The sequence below is a fragment of the Nelumbo lutea genome, chromosome 4 (genome assembly GCF_056320005.1).
Source record: "Nelumbo lutea isolate HS-2025 chromosome 4, American lotus-T2T, whole genome shotgun sequence".
NCBI classification, from domain to species: Eukaryota; Viridiplantae; Streptophyta; class Magnoliopsida; order Proteales; family Nelumbonaceae; genus Nelumbo; species Nelumbo lutea.
Genome location: NC_142687.1, coordinates 23,562,151 through 23,580,658, shown reverse-complemented (window position 1 = coordinate 23,580,658; position 18,508 = coordinate 23,562,151). Strand labels below are relative to the sequence as shown.

At 38.4% G+C, this 18,508-nt stretch overlaps 1 protein-coding gene across 1 annotated transcript in view; it reads left to right on the top strand.

Moving 5' to 3' along the window:
• The first annotated feature begins 3,596 nt into the window (after positions 1 to 3,596).
• The window catches only part of SPPA (signal peptide peptidase), a 45,729-nt gene continuing 30,817 nt past the window's right edge, over positions 3,597 to 18,508 (top strand). The window contains 7 exon segments of the mRNA XM_088984207.1: positions 3,597 to 3,847; positions 3,850 to 4,092; positions 4,094 to 4,132; positions 5,935 to 6,118; positions 7,430 to 7,567; positions 10,222 to 10,392; positions 10,476 to 10,579. Of these exon segments, the coding sequence (XP_088840333.1) occupies positions 3,641 to 3,847; positions 3,850 to 4,092; positions 4,094 to 4,132; positions 5,935 to 6,118; positions 7,430 to 7,567; positions 10,222 to 10,392; positions 10,476 to 10,579 (1,086 nt within the window). The 5' untranslated portion in view covers positions 3,597 to 3,640.

Genomic DNA, 18,508 nt, shown 5'->3' with positions numbered 1-18,508 from the left:
TGGTAATCTTTTAATCGGTCCCACCATTTGTATTTAATAGACTATGGATAAACATGCGATAAGCTAATAAATAATTGTCTGATGAAAATGTTTAGGATGAAACTAATGACTTTTTGAATCCTATTTCTTGAATTAATAGGATGCCACGTGTCTGAATGGTGATAGTGAGTTGTAGGCTTTAGCAACAAATTCTTAGAAAATGTCACATGTTTAGCTTTCTAGAAAAACGAGAAGGCCACATGTTTGAATGGTGGGGGGTTGTAGCCTAGTAGTGGGTTGTGGGCTTTAGCATGAATTTCTCAAAAATTCCCACATGTCTAGCTAAGGCCTCGTACTTAGTTTCAATTTTCAGTGCCTAAAATCCGAACAAGAGAGTGTATTTTATCGTCACCTCATTGGGCCCTAATAGAATCAGCATAGCTCCGCAGCCTCTTTGGTTGGACAAGCTGTCGACGTGGAGGATCCAAGACTCTTCTTCCCAGTTGGGGGAATGTTTCACATTGGTAGATACCTCTGAATTGACCTCTAGCTCATAAGGTCCTAAGGTCAACAAACTCAATGTACACTCTGCTACAAAGTCTGCTAGGATCTGTGTCTTGATTGACAGTTGTGATTCAAATTAGATGTCATACTCATTAAGCTCAATGTGATAGTGTTCGTATCGCCCACATTCCTGCTAGATGATAGCTCGGACAAAGGGATGCTAAGGTCGGCAAATCGATCTACAAGACAAATGAAATCAAAGCACTTGAGGGTTTGGACCCGAGTTAGGCACTCTAATGCTTAAGTTAGCCAAGCTAGTTACAATAAGCTAGGTAATGAATCTGAGAGCAAGAAAGTAATATAGTTTGCACTTTATTGCATGTACCTTGTGAAGGAATGGAGGAGCCTTTATATAGGCTTTTGGGTCCCAGAGACGTGTCTAAGGTATCTGGGAGTGATATGCATTATTGGCATGTTATCTTTAGGGCATGTTGCATTGACGCTAGCACCAATCCTCATCCAGGCTCTCCAAAGCGTGCGAGGACCAAGGTCGGCTTTGCCAGGTGGGCAACATGTCACCGTCGGTTTCAAAACTAATAGGTATGCTAGCAAGATAAGAATAGCTCGCCGCGTAGGTCGGTTGACTACTCAAGCCGATGGCTACCTAGATTGGGGAGGTCAAGCCGACATTCGAAGTCATCGGCTTGTTCTCCCGAGGTGATGTGCACTATTCAGTTGAGGGATGACCTGCTATTCTTCCTTAGGTTAGGTTAGTTGGTTTGGACTGACCTGACTCTTTTTGACCTGTCCCCATGTGGCATCGAGATGTTAGTAAACAGTTTGGATTAGCCACGTGTCCCATCGTGATTGGCTAGCCAAATCACCCCTCATCGACATGCACCCTCCACCCAAAAATATTTCTCAATTAGTGGTTAACCGAAAAGAAGATCAATACTTCTCTTCCATCCTCTCCCCCTAATTGGTCTATCCTTAATCCTCTTCTTCATCTTCCTTGACAAGCTCTACCGGTGCCTGAGGTTCAAGCCTCAACCAGGGCTAGGCCAATGGCTAATCATCGGAAACCTGTATGACATAAAGCTAGTGAGGTTCTGGCAAAAGATCGTCTTTCTCTCTCTCATATATATATATATATACATATATATAGTTTAAACTCTTTGGCAAGGTATCCTCTTGCGTGCAGTGAAGACTTAAGATTGAATCCCGCTTGCACTAGGGTTGGGGGGCTTTATGGGTTTGGGGACGATCCCTTTGTGTAATCCCATGGTGCAATATTTTTTAAGCCATCCCTATTCTTTGCCCCACGAAAAAAAATAATGATATATTTCAGATTATCAATTAATAAAAGTAATCAACTGTTATTTTCTCGATTCATTGCACGGGGCCCTATTAGTAAGATAAATAGAATTGACCCTTCTCGAAGTAGCTTATCCACTAAGCCAGTGTAAAACCTTGTATTTTGTATTATTTTTTATGTATTTGTACTGTATATATTTGTATTTGTACTCATTTTAAACTGAACATTACTTTTGACATTTTTATGTATATTTTATTTATTTTGTAAAATTCTAATTTGTTTAGGGATGACCCTAAATTGACCTGTAGGTCAATCCTAACCCAAACATTCAGGGTTAGGGTCTAGCATTTTGCTGGCCCAACCTGAAATCAACCCAAAGTGTCTTGACCCAACCCGAACCTGACCCACCAACTCAATTTCCAGATTTAATTGAGACCGTTGCACATCCTTTTTTAAAATACGAAAAATTAGGCACCTAGATACCTCAAAACATAGTTGAGATACAAAAATGTATACAAAATTGGAAGTATAATCACAACAAAATTTCTTGATAAATTATGTTCTAAGTGCCACATGAGCAATATCTACCAGCATGTTGTATTGTGGGGCTCTATGTTGATTTATGGTATTTACCAAAATAAATGTTGATTTATGGTGAAACTGAATTATAGAAAAAAAGTCAGCATTATCAAAAAAATCTAAACTAAAACAAGCATATGAATATATTAGACCTGTTCATGGGTTGGGTAGCCCAAGAGACTTGTTCGGATCAGTTGGGCTTGGACAAGATTTTAGGCATGTGAACTTGGGATTGGCCCCAACACACTAAACTTGATTACTTTTCCGGATCAAGCTTGGTTTTCTTAAAAAAATCCCCATTCGAGCCTGAGCCCAACCTAATAGTATTTTATATAATTAAAAATATTTTTTATACAACAATATATACTTTTTTGTTTTTCTTTTCCTTTTTTTCAAGTCATAGTGAGATCTTGTGATATTTTTTGGGTTTTGAGGTTGTTTAATAAAAATAAATCAGTTTTATTGTTGAATAAAACTAAAAAAAATCTTTTTGCCCAAGCTTGAGCCCTTACTTCAAGCTTTATAAGAGCTAGACTTGATCTCAAGATCTGGGCCCCATAGTCACAACCCATGAATATGTATAGGCTGTACACACGCATACACGACTGTATTTCAGGTTGTGTTTGGGGGGTTCCTCTCTAAACAAATTTTCTAATAAACATTTTTTTGAATAAGTGTTTACGCATTATAAAAAGAGAATAAGTGCTTATACGAGAAGTACCTTTTCAGTGTTTTGGTGGGATATTTTTTTTGTCAGTTTTCGTTTTTTTTTTTTCAAATATATGCTTTTCATAAACGTAGAAAGGCAAAAGCCATTTTTTTGGCTCTTTCAAAATGGGATTTTAGGTCCAAAAACTCCCATTGAGGCCTTTTTACCAAGCATTATTTTTGGGCGTCTTTGGCTTCTTAAACGTAATAAAAGTCTGGAAGTGCTTACTTAGAACCCTATCCAAACGCACCATTAATCAATTTGGAAGAGTGCAACTTGTTTCTCTTGTTTTGCACCGTACATATTTCTAAGGTAAACCTTGCTTTGAAACAGAAGCGCACTAGAATATCTAAGCAGAGTGAAGTCAATCTATCTAGATCGGTAACGGTTATGATCGTTTGATTAATTTTGACCGACGGCGTACCCGTGTCAGCATATGGATGACAAGCAAGACTAGGATGACGTGGGAGAAAAGCAACCTTGTCATCCTCTCCACAGGCTGCACAAACCTTCTCTTTTTTTACTCAAACAGGGAGAGAGAGAGAGAGAGAGAGATGTCGAAGCTCCTCTGCACATCTCGTTTGAATGGCTTGCATAGTCTGAGCTTCTCTGCAACCATACTGAAGTCTTCATTTCCGGTTCAACTCGGTCACTCGGCATATCGTCCTCACCTCGATTACCAAACCTATTTCTCTCTTCCTAGCTCACTCTCGAGACGGAAAGTTATTCTTCAATCCTTGTATGGTTCAATTCGCCCAAGGGGAACTTATCAGTTCGAGCTTTCGAGTCGGCTTCCGAAATTAAGAACGAGGAGATTCCGAGGAAGGACGAAAACATTTCTTCTTCTGATAGTACTAAAGCAGACACCAAGCTCGACGATAATGGAAGTTTGAGAGGATCCAAAGATGAGTATCCGAGCGGAGAATTTGAGTTCAAGGAGATTAGTGGCTGGAAGAACTTTTCCGTGAAACTGCGGATGCTAATTGCATTTCCATGGGAACGTGTTCCGCAAAGGCAGCGTTTTGTCCATGAAATTACGAGGCCAGGTTTGATTCTCAATTTATTTTTCTTCTTAATTTAGTGGTAAAAAAAGAACCTTTACAGCCTTGAATGATCCCATTGTTGGTTAATGTATGATGTAAGGAACTACATCTTACTGTAACACTTGTGCATTTCGATAACTTGAAGCACATTTGGAAATGGGACTCTTCCTACCCGAGTTAATCTACCTTTTCAATTATTCTCATCTCTTTTTTTTTCCCTCTCCTTTTCCACTTTGAAAATGAAGGTGTTTATTGCCTCAGTGAAAAAAGGGTGCTAAATATTGATGCTTTACATCTTAGCATGCAAGACTTTTAGAAACCTTCTTTCTCCATTCTATGCCAGTAGCATACATAATGGTTCTTATTGTGCCTAAGAACATTTCTCTCCTTCCCTAATACATCATTTCAAAATTAAGATTTTATATATCCTGGTTTCTGGGGTTACTGAATGGTACTTTGCATCTTCATCAGTTGCTCCAACCACATTCTTAATCAAGTATAATTCGCTTGTGAAACAGGAAAAGTGTATCCATTCTTGGAACTTGAACATTTTAGTTATCCAACTTCTAGTGGTGTTATCTGTTCATCTTTCTCTTTACCTGTTTCTGTATGTCGGCAATCATGCTTCGTTTTACTTATAAGAAGTCATTCAGATTTCTGTATAAAAAATGCTTTTCCTTATTCAGCATATTTGACAGTCATTATTTTATTTGTTTATTTTTTGAATGGTAAATTGTAAATTTATTAGACAATGAGGGATGTCATTATCAACATTTACATGTGTGACCATCTAAAACTAGATGCAGTGGGACTTAAGAAAGAACCTTGGATCAATGATGACATCACAAAAGAAAAAAAAAACTACTCATGTTGCATATACAAACTTTCAAAATCAAAATAAGGAGCAACATTCCTGATTTCTTTTTGGACAGGCAACCACGAGTTCACTGTACCAGTAGCCTTTCTTAGGACTACTTCCTGAGAATAGGATTTGTCCTCAGATACTCATACATTTTATTCACCCCACAGTGGCCATTATATAGCGAAAGGGAAGAATCTTCATTGGACTTTTCCTCTGAATCACGAACCTGAAAAATAAAATTCCACTGACAGCAATAAATGCAATACAAAAGAAAAAGAAAAATCAAGTGATTTGGTCCATCAAATCATGTTATTTATAATACATATGCAATATAAAGAAAATCTAATTTCATGTAACTTGGTTGAGGTTCTTTGTTTTCTTCTAGGAAGAAGAGAAGAAGAGAGGAAGAAGACAAGAAGAATAGAAGAATAGAAGAGACGGAACTCTTTGGGAGCCCAAAAAACTAGCTGGCAGTGCCAACTCTTTCTTATAACGATGAGATTAAAAAATAAAAGTAAGAAATTACAACCTTGCCCCTGGCAGCACACCCTAATAAAAAACAATAAGAAAAGCTGTAAACAAGCTGACAGAACCCTAGAACTGACAGCAGGAATGACTGTAACAGCAGAAATAAATCTCATTCTCAGGACATTCTTCATTTAAAAAATATGCATAAATAATGAAGTGAATATTCTTCTTTAACAAGGTTGGCATACACAAATTTTCTTTTGAGACCTGGTAAAATATTGACTGTTCAAACTTAAAAAGTAAATCTGAGATGACTCAGAGCTATGTCATATTTAAACCTTGTCTGGGCAAACAACTCCATTGATCTAAACCAAACCCCCCTTGCTTATGGTAGCAGATGCATGTTATTATGAAGTGTTTTTAATATATAATTACCTTGATTTCATAATGTTCATTTCTTTTGCTTTTTTTTCAGATATCTGATCAACTAAAAAGCCGCTTCTCTTCAGGGTTATCTCTACCTCAAATTTGTGAAAATTTTATAAAAGCAGCATATGATCCTCGTATATCTGGTATCTATCTTCATATAGAACCCTTGAGTTGTGGGTGGGGCAAAGTTGAAGAGATACAGAGGCATATACTGAATTTTAGGAAGTCAGGTAATAATATGAATTTCTTGGCTTCGACATTTTTAACGTTGGATTATGCAGATCTTAGTATGGCTCTTGTGTCTTTACCTTTTGGTTGGTAAATTGTAGTGCTGTTCAAACATTGGTACTCAGTATTTGCACTGTTGTTGTATAAAGGGAGAAGGGTAATATTGATTGTTCCTAACAGGGATTGGCATGTTTATTCCTGCCTATTCTATGCCCTTCTGGATATTTTGAGTCCTTCAAGTGGAGGTGAAACCTCTTGGAAAGGCAGTAGAGTTAAATGGATTCATCTGGAACAACACTTTTAGTAGGTATTTGATACTGGAGTTGTTTCTCCAAGGCATCTCTGTCTGGTCGGCACCATGTAGGCATTTTGCTTTCTCCCTTTATTTTTTCTTTGTTTGCTTGAACGTTTTCAGTCTGTTTAACACTGAGTGCCTCGGGTTCTTTGAGAGCCACTTTTGGAGAAAACGTCATTTTGACATTTCTTGCAATTGAGACAACGCTCTTACCTTTTTTGTCTATGTGGCACCTAATGGTGCCTAGGTGGCACCAAATATCAATATAAAATATGCACAGAACCCAGAGTAACTTTACTGAATTCCAAGGTGTGGCTGTTGCCTGTGAAAATGGCATTGATACCAAACATAACCTTAGTTTGTTGGTTTCAAATACAGACAGATCCAATTAAGTTAGCGGATGCTCTAACTACAAGCTACTGTTGCCTGTGAAAATGGCATTGATACCAAACATAACCTTAGTTTGTTGGTTTCAAATACAGACAGATCCAATTAAGTTAGCGGATGCTCTAACTACAAGCTACCTCCACATGTTTATCCAAGCATATGTAGACAAACAAATACTTCTACATGTGTAATTTGTTTGTATATGGACACAGACACACTATGCATTTTGGTGGTGAGAGATGTTGCATTTTTTTTGGTTAATCACCCATAACTTTTCCCCTTTACCCTTTTTTTTCCCCAAAGTGCTGGTTGCAGGACTTGATTCTGTGTCAATGCTGGAATATCCCAGCTAACACACCAACGAGCCAGCCTTCGATTGGTATGAGAGGTGTTGCATTCAGCCACATTAAGTAGTAATGCGTTGCAGACACTTCCTTAATTTCATAGGTTTCTTTTGTTTTAGTTCTTTATTCAGCTAAGCTTTGTCCTAACTATCATGTAACACAAATCCTACTCCAACAGTTGATTCTGTCTATGATAATATTATCTGTTAAACCATGGGTACTCAAGCCTTTTTGATAATAGAAGAATGATAACTTTGCTTTTTTTTTTTTTGTCATGGTGCTTGTAGGTAAATTCATTGTGGGCTATGTCCCAGCTTGCGGAGAGAAGGAGTATTACCTTGGCTGTGCTTGTGAAGAGCTATATGCTCCTCCTAGTGCTTATTTTGCATTGTATGGTTTGGCAGTTCAAGCAACATTCCTAGGGGGTAAGTTTATTTTGCTTGGTTTTCATGATTGAATCTGAAAGTTGATTGAAGAAGGCAGATACTATTAGAGGTTGTGAAATAATTGTTGAGGAATGCTTGCTTCAAGAGGGGAGGTTGGCAAGAATCTTTATCTGTACCATCAAATTGTCTACATGCAGGTGCTGTTGGGTCCAATCATTAGAGGTCCATCAGGAGAACTTCCTAACAGAAAATTTTGAAGGGGAGAATTTTTCCAGCTAAAAGAAATGATTGAATAATTTTAATTGAACTTGACATGGCTTCCTTTTTGAGCCACTAAACTTTCACAGAAAGATTTCTTACAAACATGTTGTCTGCTTCATTTTAACCTGGAAGGAATTATAACCTTTGTGTTATGACAGAAGAAGCACATATGGTAGAAATAGTTTTTTGTGTCCATCCTAGTATGCAACTAAGCTTAGACTGTCTGGTCATATTTGGTGCTGTCGAAGTCTGTTGCAACCTGAAATTTTGCATTGAACAACTTCACAACTCCAACCTCTCAGTTATATAGACAGGATCCCTAGGAGTTAGGGACTCAACAAGAGCAGAACTATTAGCTGTTTTTTCTGATCAGCAACACAGAACAAGAACTACTAGCTGTTTTACAAGGGCTGAAGCTGGGTAAATCTTTTAACTTCAGAAAAATATTGATATAAGGAGATTCATGGGTTGTTGTGGTGGAATGACTAAAGAACTAGGACCACAGGTCATGGTAATATCAACACATTATGAGGAAAGTGACATCCCTTGCTAGGAACTAGGAGGCACTTTCAACTATGTTCGAAGATCAGCAAATAGTTTGGTCAATATAATGGCCACACAAGGGGTAAACATAGTTTCCTTTTCGGAACAGTATCACAATGATTGATGTAGTTGGTAGGAGTTGGGGTTAGGAAGCACATGGCAGCCTAACAAACACAGGCAATCCAGCCCTTATGCTGTATATATACTCTTAGTTTTTACACGACCAATAAAATTTTGACTGTTAAGAAAATATAAAGAAGCTCTCTACCCTTTCAGCTTGTTGCTTTGCATTCATAGACGACTTCTTATTTGACTCCTCTTACAACGTAATATGCCCTTTCTTCCTACTTACCTCCCAGATAATTTTCTACAGTTCATCGTTGTTCCAGTTCAACTTGTAAAGATCACTGTATAATTGCACCTCATTATCATTGATCTTAATCTCAGGAGTGAAAGTGATGGCATGACACAAGACAGTTCAGGCAAATCAACCTGGATTGTGCAAGGTCAATGGAACAAAAGAGAAGACAAAGAAGAAAAAAGAAAACTAAGATAGTAAGGATCCATTTGAGCAAAATCAGCCAAAATAAAATTTAATTTTATTTGATTTTCATTACTTTTCCTTATACAATATTCAATGCTTATTTCTCAAAGCTGAAAATTTTCTAAAGATTCCAAACATTGTATCATATTAGGAAGGGAAAATCTTTGATACTGGAAAGACATGGTACTGGAAGAACTTTGACCAATCAAAGCACCCCCTTGAATTTTGATGAATACCACCTGATTGGTCACCTCTTTTATGATACCGGTTGATTGGCTGTAAATCTTTCTGGTATCATAGTCAAATCCTGTTAGGAAATATCTGAAAATAGGGGTTGGAACTCATAAAAGAACTTTGTAGAAATAGTTTATTTTGCCCCCATGACAACTTCAACAAATTTCTAAAATTAGTTTCACTTATATAATGAACTCTCAATGGAATAAGTTCTTAAATCAAAAGCTGTAACTTACAAGAATAAATTGAGAGTGCTATGAGAAAGATATGGACGACCTAAGGATACTTGGAATATATTATATATATATATATATATTCCAAGTATCCTTAGGTCGTCCATATCTTTCTCATAGCACTCTCAATTCATATCTAGATTGCATGCTCTTGGACTCCTTGTGTGTCAAATAAAATTTTTAGCATGATAAAATCAAATTTAAGCATGCTTGACACAAAAAACTAAGGCTCAAATAAAGTCACATGCTTTTGATTTAAACCGAGATCCTATTGGCTGATCATAACCTCTAGGCCAGCTGTTCTGCATCCCACATATGGTATAAATCTGGAAGTTCATTAATTCTTATTACCAAAATCTGTTTTCTTAGTTACACTGCCCTTTTGACTAGAAGTGGGGCTTGTTTTGGATTGTCTTACTCTAGAAATATTACAAATTAAGTGAATAATACATAAAATGAGTGATCTTGCTGTGTTATGGTTGCTAGATAGACTATTCTGGTGCATATAGTTCACAATATGGTGCCAAGAAAAAGTTCTTTTAATTCATTGTAACCTTGTTGAACTTATTCATCTTTATTGCCAGGCATCATATCATATTTCCAAGAAAAAAAAGGAAGAAGTAAAAGAGTTACAGGAAAACATTATAGATGCAATGTTGGAAAATATGCTTGAGTGTATATGTTGTGATTTCTTCTGTGAGAATAGCTAATATGGCATCATTATGCACTTAAACCTCCCTCTCACACCATGCTTATATTCATGTTTTTGCATTTCTTATAGAGATAAATGATAATTTTGTAAGATGCCTGTTCATATTCAATGCTCAAAGTGCCTTTACTAAACATTCAATGGGATGGCATCACAAAATATCTTGCAGGTATTTTTGAGAAAGTAGGAATTGAACCACAAGTCCAAAGAATTGGTAAGTATAAAAGTGCTGGTGATCAACTCACACGTAAGAACATGTCTCAAGAAAATTGCGAGATGCTGACTGCATTACTTGATAACATCTATGGAAATTGGCTGGATAAGGTTTCCTCCAGTAAAGGTGCTTTGCCTTACGAAGATTTTGGTTTAATTTATTAAACAATCATTATTAGATCTCACTTGTTCCTGAATTTTCTTTTCCAGGGAAGAAAAGAGAAGAAATTGAGGCATTCATTAACGAAGGGGTTTATGAAGTACAAAGGCTTAAAGAAGAGGGTTGGATAACAGATATACGCTATGATGATGAGGTAAATGGTCCTATTCGGGCTGTTTATTGCAGTAATGGGACATAAGTTATTTTGTAAAATAAGCTACTCAATATTAAAATATATTAGATATCACAGTAGCACAGGACTCATGTAGATGGCTCCATATAGTTGGAACAGGGCTTAGTTGAATTGAGTTAGGATATCACTGCCCTAGGATTGCTTTGCAGCTTTGAGACATAAACATAAACATTTACAGACATGTACTTCTAAAAATATTGCACATAACAGTTAATGGGCTTGTGGACATGTAAAGAGCATATATTTAGTTATTTACATGATACATGTGCCTAGTTCCATACATAAGCCAAGAGTTATTCTACAAGAAAATTGCACTGGATTTATGTATTGAGGGCATTTTCAAAACACCTTGTGATTTACATGGCTAAGCTGTGGATGTCAGGTGTGGACATATATTCAACAGGTGGACATCTAAGCTAAAGTCTTGGGATACCAAGATTTCGCTGAGATGAGTTCATTTAAAGGCTATTTGTTAAGTGAACAAGTCAGACAATGAAAGACCACAAGTTTTGTGTTTGCAATTATTTAACAATCTGGATCTATTCCATACAAGTTCATATAATTGAGGTACATGGAACCTCACTATTCTTGTGGCTGTGATAGGGACTTAACTATAGGAAGTTGCAGCAACTAGGGCTGTCAACAGGTCGGGTCTGGGCCGGAACCAGCTGGAACCATAACTGGCCCAACATGAAATGTTGAGGTCCCGGACCTGATAGGGTCTGTAATTTTTGGACCCAGAAACCGGACCAATCGGGTCTGACCCGACAGACCCAATTATAATAAATAAAAAATAAATATTTATGTTTAATATATATTAAATATTCTATATATATTATACGTATAGTATGTATATAATTTATTTAATATATTATACATTATAATATATATTATAATGTATAATATAATATAATATATACAAGACCCGGTTCCAAACTGATAGTAATCGGGACCCTATATCAGGACCCAGAACAGACCCCTTGGTTCCAGTTCCCAGAACCATAACCGGCCCAATCGGTTCTGGTCCATCAGATCCGTTGGGTCAGACCCAACCCATTGACAGCCCTAGCAGGGACCAATGTTGGTTTTCTTGTTGACAGTCCCGACTTTTATTTTTGTTATGAATGTTATCATGTTTCCTATTTGTTGGTGCATCTCCTCCAAATCTCAATAGGTTGCTGCATGAATGTGAGAGCGAGATTGCAAGTCAGAATTATAATCCTTGTCCCTGCCATCTGGGTCCAACTATCTAAATTTTCTTCTACTTCACTCAATATAGGCTCATGCCTTATCCAGAAGGCCAGACATAATCTTTTTTGACGTACTCCTTGGCCTTTAAAGCCTTGAAATTACACTGGGTCATCCATAATGAAGAGACCTATTAAAACTAGAGGATCAATGAAACTAGTTGCAAACTATGCGGACCTAGGTTGTTATATTGTAATGCCTTGACAGCTAGCCTATTGGGTAATTCAAAGACAAGGGTTGAATTAGGAAGCACACAATTAGCAAGAACTGTTACCATGATTAAGGTTACAATATTAAAATTTACAAAAGAAAATATTACATGCCTTGCATGAAAACCATCTGCATTAGCAAGTAATGAGTTGCGATAGAATCCAGGTGGAGGAAGAGATGGCTGAACAGATTGAAAGGGATGAGGAGGGTGACACTCCTAATCCTATTGTTGAAGAGGAAGTAAAGGGTGATGGTAGATTAAATGCAGAAGCTGGCTCAAAAAAACAAAAGGGGAAAACAAAGAAAAAGGGTCCAAATAGAAAGAAAGAGGGAAAGAGAAGCTAGAGGAGCCTAGATCTAAAGGAGCTGGTGTAAAAAAGCAGAGAAAGAAAAAATTAAGTGAGGTGGATTATGATAAAGGAAGTGTTGGAAAAAAGGAGAAGAAGAAGCGGTGAGTGGTTTGTTTGGTTAAAGGGTATTTTGTCGCAGTCTCCATGAAATTGCAGTAGTGAATGATGTGGTTGATCAGCTCACCCTTAGATCTTGACCTGTTTTCAAACAGCCGATTGTTTCTTTCCTCCCAAATTCCCCAAAGAACGGCGTGCAGTATTATCAGCCAATAGGTCTTACCTCTCTTGTTCAGACCTCTTCCTTGCCACTGAGAAATCAGTTCCTGAAGGTGCTTAGGAGCCACCCAACTAAAGCCAACTAAATGTAGAAAGAAGTTCCAGATACTGCTGGCTACCTGACAATGTATGAAGAGATGGTCTGTTGTCTCTCCCTCACGTAAGCATAGGGTACAGACGTGAGGGGAGATATAAACCCTTCCAAGATTTTTCTTCTGCAATAATTCACAAGTGTTCACTTGCTGCAGGCAAGCCTCCTAAACAAAGAAACACACCCTTGAGGGTATAAACTTGCACCAGATCTTCTTGTAAGGGAAGTCACTGTCTCAGTTAGCTGCAACCAGAGCTTCGAAGAAAGACTTGGACAAGAACTCACCTCCAGGGTGGGGTTTCCAGACTCAGGAGTCTTGGGAATTTGGGGAGATGTAGACTTCACTAAGAGAAAGAAGGAGGTCAATAAGCTCACTGATCTCCAGATCCTTTAAGGGTCTTCTGAGGTTCAAGTTTAAGTTTCTTTCATTGGTGGAAAAGGGAAGGCACTTGGAGATGGTTGCACCCTTATTTAGAGTAAGGTTGTAGAGCCTGGGATGCGATTCTGCTAATGTGAAGTTGCTCCACCACAGATCCGTCCAGAACTTTATTCTTGTACCGTTACCCACCTTATATCTAATGAAAGAAATAAAGAGGTTGTGAATGGCAGAGATACCTTTCCAGGGATTTGAGAAAGCTGATCACTTTGAGTGGAGATTGCAGTCCCAACCATTTACATTTAACCCGTACTTGTTGGTGATGATAGCTGACCATAGAGAATTTGATTCAGTGGGGAATCTCCACAGCCACCACCTCTTTTGGTTTACAGACCTGATTCCAATTTACTAGATGCCCTTTTCCGACACCTCCGCCTTCCCAAAGGAAATCTCTTTGGATTTTTTCGATTTGTGATTTGACTCTTGCAGGGATCTGAAACACTGATAGGAAATAGGCAGGCATGTTTACAAGGGAAGCCTTAGTGAGTGTAATTCTGCCCCCTTTTGATAGGTAGCAGCTTTTCCAAGTAGCTAACTTCTTTTCACACTTTTCCATCACAGGCTCCCAAAAACTTGGATTTTTTGGGTTCCCTCCTAGTGGCATGCCTAAATAAGAAAGGGGGAGATTTTTTTGATCAATAACCATAGAATTCATTCATATTGGAAAAAAGTTACAGGGAAGAGGAGCTAAAAATTCTTAATTCTTAATTCCCCAGAAAAGAAATACACCTGATAATTCAGAGTTTCCTTGAAATTTTCCATCAGGGACCCTTCAATCTGGTTTATTGCTGCTAGGCTACTCTTTGAGTAATTTACCTTCAGCCCTGATACTAATTCAAAACACTGAAGCACTCTTTTCACATTTGAGATGTTCTCCGAATTGGCTTCCAGGAACAAGATGACATCATCAGCAAAGAGGAGGTGGGAGACATTTATGGCATCACTTCCTACCTCAAAACCTTTGATTAAATTAAGGTTTTTGGCTTTCTCCATAAGCTGGCTGAAAACATCCATTACCATTGTGAAGAGGAGCGGGGAGAGGGGTCATCCCTGCCATAGACCCCTACTGGCTTTAAAATAACCTTTGGGATCTCCATTAATCATGATCGAGAACCAGGTAGAACTTATACAACCTTTCATCCTCTGCAGCCATTTTGTACCAAAACCCCTCAAATTTAGAATTTGGAGCAGGCAGTCCCAATCATCATAAGCTTTTTCAAGGTCTAGTTTCACAAGAAGGCCCTTCCTTCCACTCTTCCTTCTATCTTCTACAACTTCATTTGCAATTAGGATGCTATCTACAATCTGTCTTCCTTTCACAAAAGCAAACTGGTTATGAGAAACCAACTCTGAGTCTTTTTGCCAACACCTTTGCCATTATTTTGTACACACTCCCTACAAGACTTATTGGCTTGTAGTCTTTCACCTCCAAGACACAATTTTTCTTTGGAATGAGACAAATAAAAGTGGAATTAATTCCTTTGTTAACAACCCCCGTGGAGTGGAATTCTTTAAAGACCTCCAGAAGATCCTCTCTTACTACTTCCCAACAGATCTGGAAGAAGAAGATCGGGAAACCATCAGGCCTGGGGGCTCTATCTCCATCCAAATCAAAGATTGCTTCTCTTATTTCTTGCTCTTCAAAATCCCTTTCAAGCCAAATTCTCTTATCTTCTGCTAGAATTGGCCCTTCCTAGTTTCTTAAATTAAAACTCCTAGCACTTTCCTTAGGGTAAAGAAATTTGAAGTGGTTTAGAAAATTCTCAATGAACTCTTCTGCATCTTCCACTTCCCTCTGGTCCACCTTAATTTTTGAGATGAGATTCTTTCTGCGCCTTACCAATGCATAGTTGTGGAAGAATTTTGTATTGTTGTCTCCTTCCTTTAACCATCTAACCCTTGACCTTTGCCTCCAAAAACTTTCTTCTTTTCGGATTGCCTTTTCCCAAGAACTCCTTAGAACATCTCTCCTACTTCTTCCTTCTCTGTCCAGATCTCCTAATTGCTCCTTTTTATCCAACTCTTCCAGCTCCATGAGGATGGCATTTTTTTCCTCTGTGAACGATTTGAACTCTTCTCTCCCCCAAGACTTCAGTTTTCTTTTCAGGAATTTCAGTTTTTGCAGCAGTTTGTACCCTGCCCAGCCTTTGACTTTGCATTCCTTCCACCATAAAGCTACATTTTTGAGGAAATCTTTGTGATGAGTCCACATCTTCTCTAGTCCAAATGGATGTTTGCCTTTCAAAACCGGGTCTGTTCTCAAAACTAAAGGCCAGTGGTCTGAAGTGCAGCGAGGTCTGATTTCTTGGAGGAGATTTGGAAACTTTTCTGCCCAATCTGAAGATACCAGAAACCTATCTAGTCTGCAGCTTATTGAATTCTCTTGAAGGTTTGACCAAGTTAACTGGCCGTTATGGAGAGGAAGGTCACAAAGGTTGTGCCTCGAGATAAAACTGGAGAATCCTCTCATGCTCTTGGTTGTTGTTCTTCTGTTGGAGTTTTCTTGAGGAAACCTTGTTACATTAAAGTCACCTCCTAGGACCCAAGGGATTTCGTCAAACTCATGGAGAGCATCCAATTCTTCCCAAAAGTGTTGCCTGTCTGAAGGTGCATTAAGTCCATATACTCCAGTCAAAATCCAACTAAAACCATCAGACTTATTGGTAAAAAGGACAGAGATTGAGTGCTCTCCTCTATCTATTTCAGTACCCGAAACCTCCTCTTCACTCCAAGCTAGGATAATTCCCCCTGAGGCACCTAAAGCAGGAAGAAAAACTCATTTCTTTCCACGAATTCCCCAAATTGCTCTCAGAAGCTTCCTGTCCACTTCTTTTTTTGTTTCTTGGAGGATGACTATATCTGCTTTTTCTCTTCTCAGAGTTTCTTTTACCAGACTTCTTTTTAGTTGGCCTCCCAACCCTATAATATTCCAACTTAATAATTTCATTGAGCTCTGGTCTCTGATTTTCCCTTGACCGCCCTAGACCTTGTTGTTTTTTGATCTGACATTCCCCATTGAAGTCTCCTTAGCTCCCTTTTAGAGGTCTTCTTACCAATTTTCACAATTGCAGCCTTCTGTATTGCTTCTTCCCCCTATTTTGAATTCTGATTGAGAGTAGGTCCCTTCTCTTTACTTATCCCCAATTTCCTGGCCATTTCAGTAACTTCCCTTCCTGGATTATTGTCCCTTCTGTGTCTATCGGAACTGAGCTGCCCTTCCTCTGACTTTTTATGGAAACTTGGGTTACTGCACGGTTGGGAGAGATCTCCGTTCAAACCTGCATTCTTGATTGGGAAATGGCTTGGCGGGGTTTAGTAGTTACAGCTCTGCCAAGAACTGTTTCAGACCACTGCCCAACTAATTTGACCAAAGAGAGATTGGGGGGGTGGTCCCTACCCTTTTAGATTTAAGAATATGTGGCTTCTACACCCTGAATTCTTGCCAAAGGTGAAGGAGTGGTGGGAGGAAGATCAAGTGGATTTCTGATGGAAGGGTTATAGATTCTATAAGAAATTGCAATTGCTAAAAGCAAGAATTAAGTTGTGGAATAAAGAGAGCTTTGGAAAGATTGAAGAAAGAAAACAGGAAATTCTTAGTAGAATAGAGGATCTAGATGGTGAGGAAGCTGAGAGAAGTTTGAGTTCAGAAGAGAGGAAAGAGAGATGGGGATTGAAGAAGGATTTGGAAGACATTCTAAGAAAAGAGGAGGTTACTTGGAGACAAAAATCTAGATGTCAATGGCTCAGGGAAGGGGATGACAATACCGGTTTTTTCCATATGTTGGCAAATGGGAGAAAGAGGAAAAACTCAATGTTGAAATTGGAATGGAATGGACAAGTATTGACAAGAGATGAGGACATAGCCCAAGCCTTTGTGAATCACTTCAAAACACTCTATGAGGGTCCAAGGAGGTCAAGAGAAAAGAGGGTCTGGACTGGAGGGTTGGGAATAGAGAGTTGTTGGATTCCTTGGAAAGGAAATTTGAGGTTCAGGAAGTGAAAAATGCAGTCTTTTCGATGGAGAGATCTAAAGCCCCAAGACCTGGTGGTTTTACAATGGCTTTCTATCAAGGTTGTTTGGAAATAATTGAGGGTGACTTGATGGAGGTGTTTGATGAGTTCTATGAGAGAGGCAAATTCAACTTAGGTGCAAATGCAACCTTCATCGCTTTGATACCAAAGAAAGTGGATGCAACCCAGCCAAAGGATTTTAGGCCCATAAGTCTGATAGGAAGCATGTACAAAATCTTTTCCAAGGTTTTATCCCTAAGAATAAAATATGTTCTTCCTTCAATGATTTCTCCAAATCAAGGGGCTTTTTTGTTTGAAAGACAAATAATGGATCAAATTCTCATTGCCAATGAATGTGTAGAGTTTAGAAGAAGGATAAATAAAAAAGGACTGGTTTTTAAGTTGGACTTAGAGAAAGCCTATGACATGGTGGATTGGGAGTTTCTGTTGGAAATTCTTAAGCATAGGGGTTTCGGAGAGAGATGGTGTAAATGGGTGAAGGGCTGCATTTCTTCATGCCATTTTTCAATTCTGGTAAATGGAGTAGCAAGAGATTTTTTTCCTGCCAAAAGGGGCCTAAGACAAGGAGATCCTCTATCTCCCTTCCTTTTTACTCTGGTAATTGATGTGTTGAGTGAGTTGATCATAAGGGAAGATGCCAACAATATGGTTAGAGGCTGGAGAGTTGGAAGGGATGAAGTGGTGGTTACACACCTACAATTTGCAGATGATATTATTTTGTTTTGTGAAGGGACAACAGAAGAACTCATGAACCTAAAAAGGATAGTCCATAAATTTGAGAGGATCTTCAACCTTAAGATTAATTGGGGCAAGTAAGCAAGGAGTTACTGTAGAGGCTTTGTTTTGGGCTTGTTTATAAGTTTGTGATTTTCTTTTTCCATCCTTTTTGTGGGTTGTATGCCTGTAATCTTTTTAATTATCTAATGAAAGTTACTGTTTCCTATCCAAAAAACAAAGAGTCATGTGACAGGAGTAAATTTAGGGAGTGAAGAGGTGAGTCGATTAGCTAGACTTTTGGGGTGTGAAGTAGGGGATTGGCCATTACAACATTTGGGACTACCTTTGGGAGGAAATCCTGATATGGTTAATTCCTGGTATCCAATGATTGAGAGATTTACAAAGAGACTTGCGAATTGGAAGAGAAACTACATTTCTTTGGGAGGTAGGGTAACCCTAATAAAGTCAACTTTGGCTAACTTACCAATGTACTTCCTATCTACCTTTAGGATACCGTTGAAAGTGGCAAA